This window comes from Aspergillus terreus, genomic scaffold (genome assembly GCF_000149615.1).
Source record: "Aspergillus terreus NIH2624 scaffold_15 genomic scaffold, whole genome shotgun sequence".
Lineage (NCBI taxonomy): Eukaryota > Fungi > Ascomycota > Eurotiomycetes > Eurotiales > Aspergillaceae > Aspergillus > Aspergillus terreus.
Genome location: NT_165938.1, coordinates 683,944 through 695,876, shown reverse-complemented (window position 1 = coordinate 695,876; position 11,933 = coordinate 683,944). Strand labels below are relative to the sequence as shown.

Sequence of the window (11,933 nt, the reverse complement as noted above, 5' to 3'; positions counted from 1 at the left end):
TCGGATGTAAACACCATGCCACACATGCGGCTGCCTCCAAAATTGACCCAGCAGCTCCCACGGGTAGGTCAAAGCTTGCGGATTCTTTGCTGTAAAGTGACCGAGGAAAAATCTCGAGGAGTCAATCCAGAAAGGGTCCATGCGAGATGGCGAGTATTCCATGGGCATTTATACTCCAGGTCCATCTTGCAAGATTTGGCCATGACTGGACGTCGATGAGGTATTCCAGGGGCATTTGGAACCCCTGGTAAGATAACAGGCAGTACAATCTGTCGAGCCTGCTCATGCATATGACCAGCCTGGGGGTTCAAATGAGCAAAACGGTCGCTGATATACCTCTCCACCAGCGCCGCAATATCTTTGTCATCAAACAGGGCCCACAGCTCGTCCGTATTCTTAAGTCTGAGTGCACCTGCCAAGCCCGCCTGGTTGTTATCTAACTTCTTCACCCAGTCTCGGGACCAGGACACGCCCGTAATGGGCCGGACTGCTCGCGAGGTTTTCCCCGGCTTAGGGGCTGTGGCGCCTTCCGCACTGGCATCTGCCATAGTAGCAGGACTTACCGGGCAGCAAGCGTGGCGGACTCCCTGGCACCGCACGCAGGCAGTCCTTCCGGGGTTGACCTGGCAAGCAAAGCCACCGTCAGAGGTGGCGGGGAGGTGCTGAAAACACCGCAGCCCTCCTGGGCCTCGCAGGCTTCTCGAACCAGAATGAAGACCGTCATTTCATCAGGATGGTAGGCTGTATGAGCGGCTCGCTCTTGAAATCTGGTCTCAAATATCATGCTCTTCATCTGTAGCATCGCACGGGGCATCTGGCATCTTCTAAAAAAAAGCGAAATGGTGTCAGGAACAGTATCTCGGGGGGAGAGGAAACATGATAAGTCAATGGACATACAGCGTTTGTCTTCCTGCAGGAATAGCATCGCGGGAGCTTGTTTTTATGACTCCGAGTACATGAGCCTTGGAAGTGGGATACTTTCAAAAGAAATATATAAAAGTAGGAGCATGCTCCTGGGGTGGGTAAATATAAAGAGGATGTGGTATATTCAGAGGCGGAAGATGGGGAGAGACAGGGCTATGTATGCGCAGCGCAAGTAGGCAGTCTGCACTTGCGTAACATTGAATCATCTGGCTGTCTTGAGTAAATCTAACGATCATTGCGTTTGTATAGTTATATAATGAATCATCAGCTTCACCGCCATGTCTGATCAAAGGTCCAAGAAGGATTAACTATGCAGAAGGGCAATTCATATCAGGCCCTGTCAAGAGCAAGCCCTCTTATTAGTCCAAGTATTCACTTACTATACATAATGCAATACTAGATGCAAGCATGTATCAACCTGTCTACTGCAATGCTATTCCACTAGAAAGAAGTCGGAATAATCGGTATTCCTGCAACTGCTACATGTTAGCCTCAAGAACATACAGGAGTCAATAATACATACCATATACCTCAACGAGAACACCTCTCTCCCGGCTCTCTCCATCCCACCCCCAACCCCTCCATAACTAATCTCTCCCTCTCCTCCCAAGTGAGTCCCTCGCTTTCAAGATCCACCACCCGTCCGCCGGTCGTCCGCTCCCTGACACCACTCGAATCAAACTTCCACCCATGCATCTTCTTCGCGTACCGGCGCAGATCCCGCTCAAACGTCGTGTCGCCCGACCAGCCCAGCACCGCGCAGCCAACCGTGCGCCACGGCGAGATGATGATATCCACGCGCCGGTGCGGGTTCGGATTGCGTTTGCGCCGTGCAGCCTCCTCCTCCGCCTTTCCCTTGCCCTTCCCCTCTTCCACCTGTGGATCATCAAACCGCGGGTCCTGCCACACGACCAACGCCTTGTCCAGACTATCAAAGTGGTGTGCGCCGGTCGACTCCCCGCGAAACGGGAGCGGCTGCTGGTCGCGTGCAGAGGTAGTGAGATTCAACGCGAGCGTGTGCGTAACCCAGCCCTCCGCCTCGAGACTGCCCACCACGTCGACGACCAGGTTCCGGGTGACGGTCTCGTCGCGATGCGTCAGGATGAGATCGACGTCGCCGCTAATCTCCTTCCCGCGCCGGTACCCGCCGACGAGGATACATTCGACACCACGGCCGTCGTAGGCAGCCTCAGGACGAACGGCGTTTGCATGGCGATGGACGACCCGCGCGATGGCCTCAACCTCTCCGCGCGGGATCCCCCGGCGAAACTCATCATAATACTTCACACCAATCTGCTGCACGCGCGACAGCCCCGCCCAGCCGTGCTCGACGATGTCGTCGAGATCGCGCCAGCCGCGCGCGTAGTAGAACTCGCGGGCGGTCTTCGGGCCAACCCCCCAGATCTGGCTGAACTCGTGCAAAACGCGCAGCTCCGGGTCCGTCGTGAGGGCTTTGGCGGCGGCGAGGGTGCGCGTCTCGCTGGCCTGGTACTCGGCCAGCAGGTGGGCGATCTTCGCGTCGCAGCCTGGCAGCGTGAGCACCTCGGACGGCCGCCGGAATTCGTACGGGTAGGCGGCGATGGCGGCGATGGAGGTACTGTATGCGCGCACGCCTACTTCGTCGAGAGTCAGCTCGCGGATCTGGCGGATGGCTTGGAGCTGCTCGATGAAGCCTTCGTTTGGGGGGTGGAGGGGCGCGGAACGCTGGCAGGCGTAGACGATGTGGTTTCTTACCCAGGCTGGGGCTGGCGGGAGCGGGGCGGCTTCGTCGTTTTCGGAGGTGGTTTGTCGGTAGAGTTTGGGGGGTGGGCGTTGGCTGCTGCTTGGGGCGGAGGAGTCGGCGCGACGCGCTGCGGCGTCTTGTTTGGCGCGTTGGAGGATGTCGCTACTTGCGGATACAGAGGGCGGTGGCGGGGGTCGCGCTGTTTTGCGTGCTTGGTAGACGATGTATGAGTCTATGGGGAGGAGCGCGTTGGAGCTGAGGCATTGGGTGAACCACTCGAGTTTCGCGACGCTGATCGTATCTGCCGCGTCAGGAAGACCGACGGCGGACTGCGGTTTCTTCAGGTGTCGCCGGGAGTCATGTTTGCTTCTCACGCCGTCTTCTTCGCCCTCTGTTTCAGTACTCAGATCGACTTCTTCGACGCGCGCTTGGGTCTCGCCGTGGATGCGTCGTCGCTTGCTGGGTGGTTCGGAAGTGGCCCCTTGAAGAGGTATCTCCTCTGTCCAGAGCCCGCGGGATCGCAGCTCCAGCGCAGCACGTTTCTTATGTGCAATTTTGCCGAGGATTAGTTGCGCCTCGGAGATGTCGTAGGTGAGACGTGCATGGTGTTGGACGAGTTGCTCCTCGATCTGATGTAGCTCCTCCAGCGCGAGGTGCGTGGGTAAAACGAAAACAGCTGGACAGGACTCCAGATTTAGTCCGCCGGAGGTGGATATTTCAGCCATGGGCTCCCATGTATCAATGTATGTCGTATACAGTATTATTTTTGTCAGAGGTATAGGTAGCGCGTGAAGAGTATACAGCTTGATCAAACATTATTGCGACATGTCGCGCCAGGATGTGTGGTATGGTAGGAATGTCGCGAAGGGTACTTTCGTATATTATAAATATATGTCATTGTGAGACAGTCCGCGTTATTGTCCTTGTGGCACGGAGATGCGGGGAATGAATACGAGATGAAGTTGAAGCTGAACTCGGTAGTCGAATTCGTGTGCTGTAATTGACGTCATGCGTTGCGGCCTGAGGCAGCACCTAATATCCATAGCCACCATAATCATAGTCCATCACCACCCATCAGTTACGCTCCTCCCGAACAGCCCCATAATCCGAGGCTTGATCCGCCAACATCGGCGTATCCGGCCTCATATTCGGGTCCTCCGTCTCCTCAGGCAGAGACTTTCCATGTCTCCGCGCAACCCACCGGCGCCACGGCTTATAAACTAGCACACTCAGTCCTCCAAAGATGATAAAACACCCACAGATGCCGCCACCAATCGCATCGTAGTAGTCCCCGGCAGTCTGCACGCCGTCCCAGAATCTGCCCGTCGGGTTGGCGACGTTAAGCACGAGGGTCAGAACCTGAATGATGCCGATGACGATGGCCACGATGACAGTAAGACAGGTCAGTACGATGGAGTAGTACAGAAAGGCGATGGGGTCGCGGTGGTTCTTGGGCGGCTCCATCTCGTGATCGGTGCCGATGAGCGGCGTCTCGGGGACGGCTTCGCTGTCGGCCTTGGGCGGAAGGAAGTTGGTGGCGGGTTGGATGTAGAGGGAGAGCATGAGGGCACCGTCTGTTGTGTCGAGGAGACACATGCCGGCTGCACACATATCAAGTCAATAGATGGAATGGTAGAGATGGGGGAAGACGCACCAGTGAAGAGGATGGGGAAGATGAGAATCACCCAAAAGTCGGTGCCACGGGCAGCTTCAATAGACGAGATCCCCAAGAGGGCAATCTCCGAGGAGGTGTCGAATCCGAGACCGAAAAGGATGCCCAGTGGGTACATCTTCCAAGGACTGCGCTGGTTAGTCGTTGACCGTCCTGATTTGGGAGGGAACGTACCGATCAATCAACTTGAACATGCGTTTCAAGATGGAGAAGAGGACACCCCCGCCCTCAATCTTCCAGGCTTCGTCTTCCTGGCCTTCGGGTAGGTTCAGCACCTTCTGCATCTGCTTATACAGCTTGTACAGGATGTACGCGTTCATGATGCCGAGCAGAATGAGGAACGCTGCGCTGACAGATGTGCCGATGATACCGCCGACAGTGCTGAAGCTGTCAAAGCGGGAGGAGACGGCAGCAGCGGTGGCCGCCACCACGATGGAGGTGATGATCACGATCCTGGGCTGTTAGATACGGACGACCAACGGGCGTGGACACTTACGTGGAGTGGCCGAGGGAGAAGAAAGTTCCCACGGTGACGGGTCTTTGGCCGGTGGCGAGCAGACGTCGTGTCATGAGGTCAATCGCCTAGCTCGTTAGAGATGAGTGGATTCAATGGGCAGGACGTATGTACCGAGATGTGGTCGGCATCAAATGCATGGCGGAGTCCGAGGGTGTAGGAGAGGACAGCATTGGAAACCAGCGAACTGCAGAATCAGCGGATGCTCTATAGTATACAGGTAGAGGTGCATACGGAAAGTAATGCTATACATTATCAGCACTACTACTTCGACTTGACATATGGGTTGTCATATATATCCACTTACCAAGACAATGGCGGCGGCAATCCACACCACCACATTGATCAACGCAACAAACAGGATAACCGCGATCGCCCGCAGAGGAATCTTGCGAATTCCAGGCATTCGACTATGCGAGCGCTCTGCATGGCGCAGAAGACCCTTGGGTGACCATCTACCCTTGGATGCGACGTCATTTGGGACGTCGTTCTGCACGGGCGATTCCACCACCGTTGCCGACGTTCTCATGATAGAGGAGAATCAGAGACGAGCGATCTATAATTCTTCTGATCTGGACCTTGGTCCTGGGTTGTCACCAGTCTGCGCAAGTGGACGATAGAATATTTTTCGGCGACGGACGGAGAGTCGGAGACGATCGATGAGGGAGGAGGAGGGGTGTTGATAAACGAGCGATAAGACGAATAATCCGGTTTATCAACGCCAACCATCGGTGGACCCAACCGATCTCCAAGCCTCTGATGATTAGTTTTCTGCTCACCTCCCACATGCAGAATGCTGAGTTCAAATACTACTCTGCAGTGGGAATCTGCGAAATTCAATGGCCGCCGATGCCGACGACCCACATGTTCGGCGGTTGCATCGGAGGACGCCGATGGACTGTATGGAGTATCCTTCATTCATATGCATTCATGTGTTGATGTGTCTATGTACAGCCACGCGGGCAGAAATATATACAGTGAACGTCCTGTCCTCTATCCGATATGTACACTCTTTTGCTTCTCTCCTGATGCCATCTTTCGTGGCGCATAGTCGACCTCCGCCTAGTCGGCACGCGCAAGCGACGGCCGTCACTGGCCGGTTTGCCGATCAGTCGGGTACCTCGTCAGCTCCAGACGTGGAGACGATCTGTTGCGGTTAGCCCGGCCGTAAGGCAGAGGCGGCGGTCGGCCAACCTACCGAGGAGTCAAAGCGTCGCGGGAGATTGTCCCCACGCACGGTGAAGGTTCAAAGTCAGATTGTAACTTTATAACAAACGACCCATCAACCGCTCTCAGGCCGCCGCCAACACGGTCGGCGACGGAGTCCACTTGGTGACAGTGGGCTTGACCTGGCGCAGATCCGACGCCAACATATTCCATTCATTGCGGGTGATGGGGGTGACGTCCGACGCGGACAGCGGGGTCTTGGGGGCGCGCTTGGAGACGACGGCACGGAACTTGGGCGGAGCGGGCTCGCGGCGGGCGCGGACGGGCCGGATCGGCGAGCGCCGCGCGCTGTGTTCGGCAGTGCCTCTCCGCTGAGCGACCGGTGGTGGCGGCTGCTGCTTCTGCTTCTGCGGCGGCGGTGGCATGACGATACCCTCGGCGCCGGCAAAGGCTTTTTTATAGGCGGCGGCGACGCGGGCGAGGAGGTCGTCGCGCACATCGAGCTGCTCGTAGACGCGGTGGAAGAAGGCCTTGCTGAAGGGGCGGCCTTCCAGGTCCTGGATGGTGCGGTGGAGGAGCTGCACGCAGGAGTCGATGTAGGCGTCGTCCGGGGTGGAGGTGGTGGTAGTGCGGTGGGACAGGAGGCAGAGACGGCGCTTGAAGGTGTAGATGCGGTCGACGTTGAGGAGGGTGAGGCCCTCGCGGCTGAAGACGACGTCGTTCTGCAGGATGGACTGGTGCATGAGATACTCGTTGGCCGTGCGCTCGTACTGGCTGCGGGCGAGGGCGTCCGTCCAGCTCTGGCCCAGGGAGAATTTGGCGGCGGCTTTGGCTACGACACGGAAGAGTGTGCGGCTGGCCTGGGTGTCGAGCGGGGTGATGGGGATCACCATGAGGTCGGAGGGTTGACCGGTGGGATAGGGCTTGCCGCGGCCGACCAGCAGGGTGACGTGCATCATCTTCTGCTGCAGCTTGGATGAGATGTACTCGAGGGCGGGGAGGATAGACGGCGGGAGGGCTTCGGAGTCAAAGTTAAAGCTGGGGGACAGAGGTGGAGAGATCATCTCGGTGGTCAGGTTGCGGGGAGAGTTGGGCACATAGAGGCCTGTGGGACGGGGGAGACGAATGACGCCCATGATTGTTGCTGGTTTTCCTCTGGAGGTGAGTGGTGAGGAGTGAGGAGGAGTGGGATGGGAGGATGGAGAGAAGGGATCTGGGGATCTATATAATGGAGGATGACAACAATAGCAACGCGAACACCAACACCAACACAACATCAACAACACGGGCCACTCCGCTGCAGCTTAAATTAGCAGTTCTAATGATAGCAGACCCCTCCTGGATAAGGAGAATGATTGGAGTGCAAGAGATTCCAGAGGAGTGGCATCCAATGGAGGATGGGATACAGACGGTGTTAAGCGCCGAGGCAGCGTGCCGAGGCAATTTAGCTGCAGCGCTAATGCATCCCACGGCACAAACAGCGGGAATTGGGGGGATTCGTTGGAGGAATGGAGACCAAAATAGCATCACCTTGCTCCTCGCGCAATCTTCTCGTGTTCCGTCGCATGGGTGTCAACAGTGGCTTCTGGGACTGAGGAAGGATTGGTGAAAACCCCGCTTTACAAAGGATCGAGCTTAAATGCACGCCAATCATTAACCTGCCGCTGATGGTGTTGGCTGGCTATTGGGATTGGATTCATATATAGGTACCAACAGATGCAGTATCAGTACTCCGTATGGGGAGAAGTAGGTAGCTATTAACTGGTTACCAACTGAATGGTAGCATCACGTGTCACTGGGAGAGGACTGTTGTTGTTGTTGCAGGTACTCCGCTGTGGCCGTCTACTAACTACCTACTACTACTCGTAGGTTAGGATACTATTAAGCAGAAATACCACGAGCGATGGAGGTAATCGAGAGCTGTGCTCTATTCTCCTAAATCCTGTTGGAGGACTGGTCGACGTAGGATAGAGACATCTTTCTACTCTTGTGGACGTGGACTGCTCGTGGCTTTCATCCACTTTTATAAGACAGAGAGATTGACACTCTGTGTCTAGTTGCTCTTAGACCAGCGACACGTCTAAAAGAAGGTACAAAGAAAGTACACCGTACCTAGTCTAGCGCGGATCGAAAATGACGGGGTCCTACCGAATAGGGACCCCATCTCGCTTGCTTTGACGGTTCCATGCGCCCGATGCGGCGAACGGTGAAGCTTGGCAGGTTCTAGAAGGGCTTGATTGAGAACAATCAATCGGGAAGATGCCACAATCGATGGTCAATGAGATCAATAGGAACGTGACTAGGGTTTGGATGGTCTCGTGATAGCCACTACGCCATCTATAGAGCCGATCTATACATATCTGAGTTATATCTTCGCCACCGTGACTCTCACCTCAGATATTAGGTTATTTTAGCTCTCTTGGACCGGAGAATACGTCTCCTCCCATTGGCCCGCAGGATCTGGACCGTCATGGCAGGATTTTCACAAGACTCGGAGCCGTGGACGGCTTCAGGCACGGTCCCGATAAGGTCGGTAACTGTTACCTAACACCTTCGGCTCATCCTACCCCAGACCACTCCACCGTCCAGCCTAAGCGAGAATTTCTCTCGTAATGAAATGAACATTATGCGGAGAAATTTTCTTGGGTCTTGTCCTGGGGTCTTGACTGACGGAACTTCCCCAGGCGTTCTCCCAAAGGGTACGTGTAGACGATGTACAGGGGTCGGTAGTCTGGAGAAAGACGAGAATCCCCCGGGGTCATTACTCCGAAGATGAGCCTAAATCCCGACCAAGGCGGACTTGTCCTCGGGCACAGATCCTGCCGCAGAGCGCCCAGACGATCCATGGGCAGGAGGCCGCTGATAAGACTCAGGGACTGATAACCGCTCGGATGGTCTTGGCGGTCATCGCATGTTATCACCTCGTAGATTTCCGTGTCTTCTGTTCTACAAGTAAGTTCCTATACTTCGTACAGCTTGTCTTCCCCTACTTTTGCGATATGTGAATCACATAGCGACCTACATATCTACGTTATCTTCGAGAACCTCCAAATCTTTGTCTCTCCAGAAATCCACCAGCCCCATCGCACAGACTTTCTTTATCTCCCGGTCTGGCCAAGCCGCGCCAAGGCTCGTTTGCGGGGGCGTCAATTTTCTGTTCGCTTTGTCTCGGCTGGTGGTTGTGGTGGCGCGGGGCGAGGAGCATTAGCATTACGGAGGGGACCATCGATCAGGATGGAGTGGACTCTTGGTCGTTCATATTCTTGAGACAACAGGTATGATATTCGGGGGGATAGAGTATACAGAGTAGACATAGATGAATCACATAGATACAGAGTAGAGTAGTAGTACTACCTACTTCAGCAGTTCTAGATGTATCGCCAAGCATCCGCTCAGCCACTAGCCAACCCCCCTGACCAAGGCTTCACAGGCGATCTCTCGTGGGAAAAATCGCGTGCCAGGCCACCTGCAGGCTGCTGGACGGTTGGGGCCCTCTTTCGCACGGCTGGCTTCGTATCCACCGGGCGCCATGCATTCGCCCACTACCAATCCCCCGTAAAGAATAAGAAATCCCTGTCCAGTGTCGTATGCTTATCGGCGGAATCTGCCTACTCTTCCTCGGTCACCCCGGTCGTGCGACTATAAGACCGAGTGCACGCCTGCCTATTCCGCTCTCTTCCTCTCCTCTCTTCTCTTCCAGACGGTCTCTCTCTCTCACTAGACTCCCTTACTCCCTCCCTCCCCAGTCTCACCCTTCTCACCCAGTCTTCCTTTCCCTCTCTCCTCCAGCTAATTCCTCTTCCCCCGCCCCTCGGGGAGACCACACAATGGGTCTGATCAACTTCAAGAAGGGCGATGCCTTCGAGGCGCCCTCCAAAGCTGAAATGGCCGGCGATGTCTCCGCCGCCGAACAAGGAACCCTCTCCAATGCGGAGCACATCGAGCTGCATCGCGGCCTCCAGGCTCGCCATATAACCATGATTGGTATGTCCTGGCCCCAATCATCTTTTCCGAGCATAACTAATTCGCTCTAGCTATCGGTGGTGCCATCGGAACTGGTTTGATTATCGGCACCGGTAATGCACTTGCAAAGTAAGTGATCTGCCCACGCTACACAGCATCACCAATACTAACTTCATTGTCAACAGGGCTGGCCCCGCCGCCATCCTCATTTCCTACTCCTTCATCGGTTTTATCGTCTATCTCGTCATGTGTGGCCTCGGAGAAATGGCCACTTGGTTACCCATGCCCTCTGGTTTCACCGGTTATGCCACGCGCTTCTGTGATCCCGCCCTCGGATTCGCCATCGGCTGGACGTAAGTCATGCCCTCCCTGTCCCTCGCGCTTTGACCCTAACCTGTTCAGGTACTGGTTCAAATATATCATTGTCACACCAAATCAACTCACTGCCGCCGCGCTGGTCATCCAGTACTGGGTCCCCGCTGATCGAATCAACCCAGGCGTTTGGATCACCATCTTCCTCGTCGTAATCATTTGCATCAACTACTTCGGCATTCGCTTCTTCGGCGAATTTGAATTCTGGCTCTCCTCCTTCAAGGTCATCGTCATCTGCGCCCTCATCCTGCTCTCCTTCATCCTGATGTTGGGAGGAGGCCCCGACCACGACCGCAAGGGTTTCCGCTACTGGAAGGACCCCGGAGCATTCAACACCTACATCGACACCGGCGCCAGCGGACGTTTCTACGCCTTCTGGGCCACCATGGTGTCTGCCACCTTTGCCTACCTGGGTACCGAGCTGGTCGGTGTGACCGTGGGCGAGGCCCAGAACCCGCGCCGCACCATCCCCCGCGCCATCAAGCTGACCTTCTACCGAATCGTCTTCTTCTATGTCCTGAGTGTCCTCCTCGTGGGCACCTTGGTCCCCTACGACTCGCCCTTGCTCCCCTACAACTCCAAAGATCCCAAATTGTCCAAACAGACCAGCACCGCCGCGGCCTCCCCGTTCGTCGCCGCCATCAAGCTGGCCGGCATCCCTGTCCTTCCGGACATTTTGAACGCCTGTATCCTGGTCTTCGTTTTCTCCGCCGCCAACTCGGATCTCTACATCGCCACCCGAACCATCTATGGTCTGGCTCGCGAGGGTAAGGCGCCGCGCTTCCTCTGCCGCACCGATAAGCGCGGTGTGCCTGTGCCCGCCCTGATTCTCTGCGCCGCCATCGCGTGTATCGCGTACATGAATGTGTCCAACGACTCCAAGCAAGTCTTCTCTTACTTTGTCGACTTGGTCACCATCTTTGGTCTCCTGACCTGGGTCTCGCTGCTGGTGACGCACATCTACTTCGTGCGCGCGCGCAAGGCGCAGCAGGTGCCGGACAGCGAGATCAAGTACAAGGCGCCCTTTGGCGTCTGGGGCTCGTATTTCGCCCTGTTCTGGTGTATCGTCATCTGTCTGACCAAGAGCTTCGACTGCTTTACCCACAACCCCAAATGGGGCAACTTCAACTACAAGACCTTCATCACCTCGTATCTCGGCATCCCGCTCTACATCATCCTCATCTCCGGGTACAAGATCGTCACCCGTTGCAAGGGAATCAAGCCGCATGAGGCGGATCTTTATACCGGCAAGGATATCATTGACCGCGAGGAGGAGGCCTTCCTGGCGGCCAAGGCAATGGAGGAGGAACAACAAGGTCATAATGGAAGCTGGTTCTACCGGACGTTTGTGTCCTGGTTGTTTTAATTGCTTTTACCGATCAGGGATGTATTTTATGCGATACCAAGGTTATGAATGCTACGTTATGAACCTTGTCTTTACTTGTAGTGCTAGTGTTCCGGGTTATTATCCAATCCGGTGTATGTTGTACTCCGTACGTATACCCCTACAGTAAATGTATGCTCCACAAGCGGCTGCGTGAGCGGAGATAAGACGATAAGCAATGCCTCAGGCACCCCCGCTCAGCCACTGCCGATCG

The 11,933-nt window shown here is 55.5% G+C and overlaps 4 protein-coding genes across 4 annotated transcripts; 1 reads left to right on the top strand and 3 right to left on the bottom strand.

The window, feature by feature from the left end:
* Nucleotides 1-68: 68 nt before the first annotated feature.
* ATEG_09724 (uncharacterized protein) lies at nucleotides 69-548 on the bottom strand (the record flags this gene model as incomplete). Its single annotated transcript, XM_001218345.1, has 1 exon — nucleotides 69-548. The coding sequence occupies one exon, from the start codon at nucleotides 546-548 to the stop codon at nucleotides 69-71; it is 480 nt and encodes a 159-aa protein (XP_001218346.1).
* A 907-nt stretch (nucleotides 549-1,455) lies between these two features.
* On the bottom strand, nucleotides 1,456-5,362 carry ATEG_09723 (high-affinity nickel transport protein; the record flags this gene model as incomplete). Its single annotated transcript, XM_001218344.1, has 8 exons — nucleotides 1,456-3,333; nucleotides 3,462-3,518; nucleotides 3,743-3,867; nucleotides 3,907-4,248; nucleotides 4,302-4,447; nucleotides 4,494-4,772; nucleotides 4,816-4,901; nucleotides 5,141-5,362. The coding sequence occupies 8 exons, from the start codon at nucleotides 5,360-5,362 to the stop codon at nucleotides 1,456-1,458; spliced, it is 3,135 nt and encodes a 1,044-aa protein (XP_001218345.1).
* Nucleotides 5,363-6,125: 763 nt separating this feature from the next.
* On the bottom strand, nucleotides 6,126-7,136 carry ATEG_09722 (uncharacterized protein; the record flags this gene model as incomplete). Its single annotated transcript, XM_001218343.1, has 1 exon — nucleotides 6,126-7,136. One exon carries the CDS (start codon nucleotides 7,134-7,136, stop codon nucleotides 6,126-6,128), a length of 1,011 nt encoding a protein of 336 aa, XP_001218344.1.
* A 2,691-nt stretch (nucleotides 7,137-9,827) lies between these two features.
* On the top strand, nucleotides 9,828-11,701 carry ATEG_09721 (dicarboxylic amino acid permease agtA; the record flags this gene model as incomplete). Its single annotated transcript, XM_001218342.1, has 4 exons — nucleotides 9,828-9,984; nucleotides 10,035-10,092; nucleotides 10,149-10,316; nucleotides 10,366-11,701. The coding sequence occupies 4 exons, from the start codon at nucleotides 9,828-9,830 to the stop codon at nucleotides 11,699-11,701; spliced, it is 1,719 nt and encodes a 572-aa protein (XP_001218343.1).
* Between the last annotated feature and the right edge of the window lie 232 nt (nucleotides 11,702-11,933).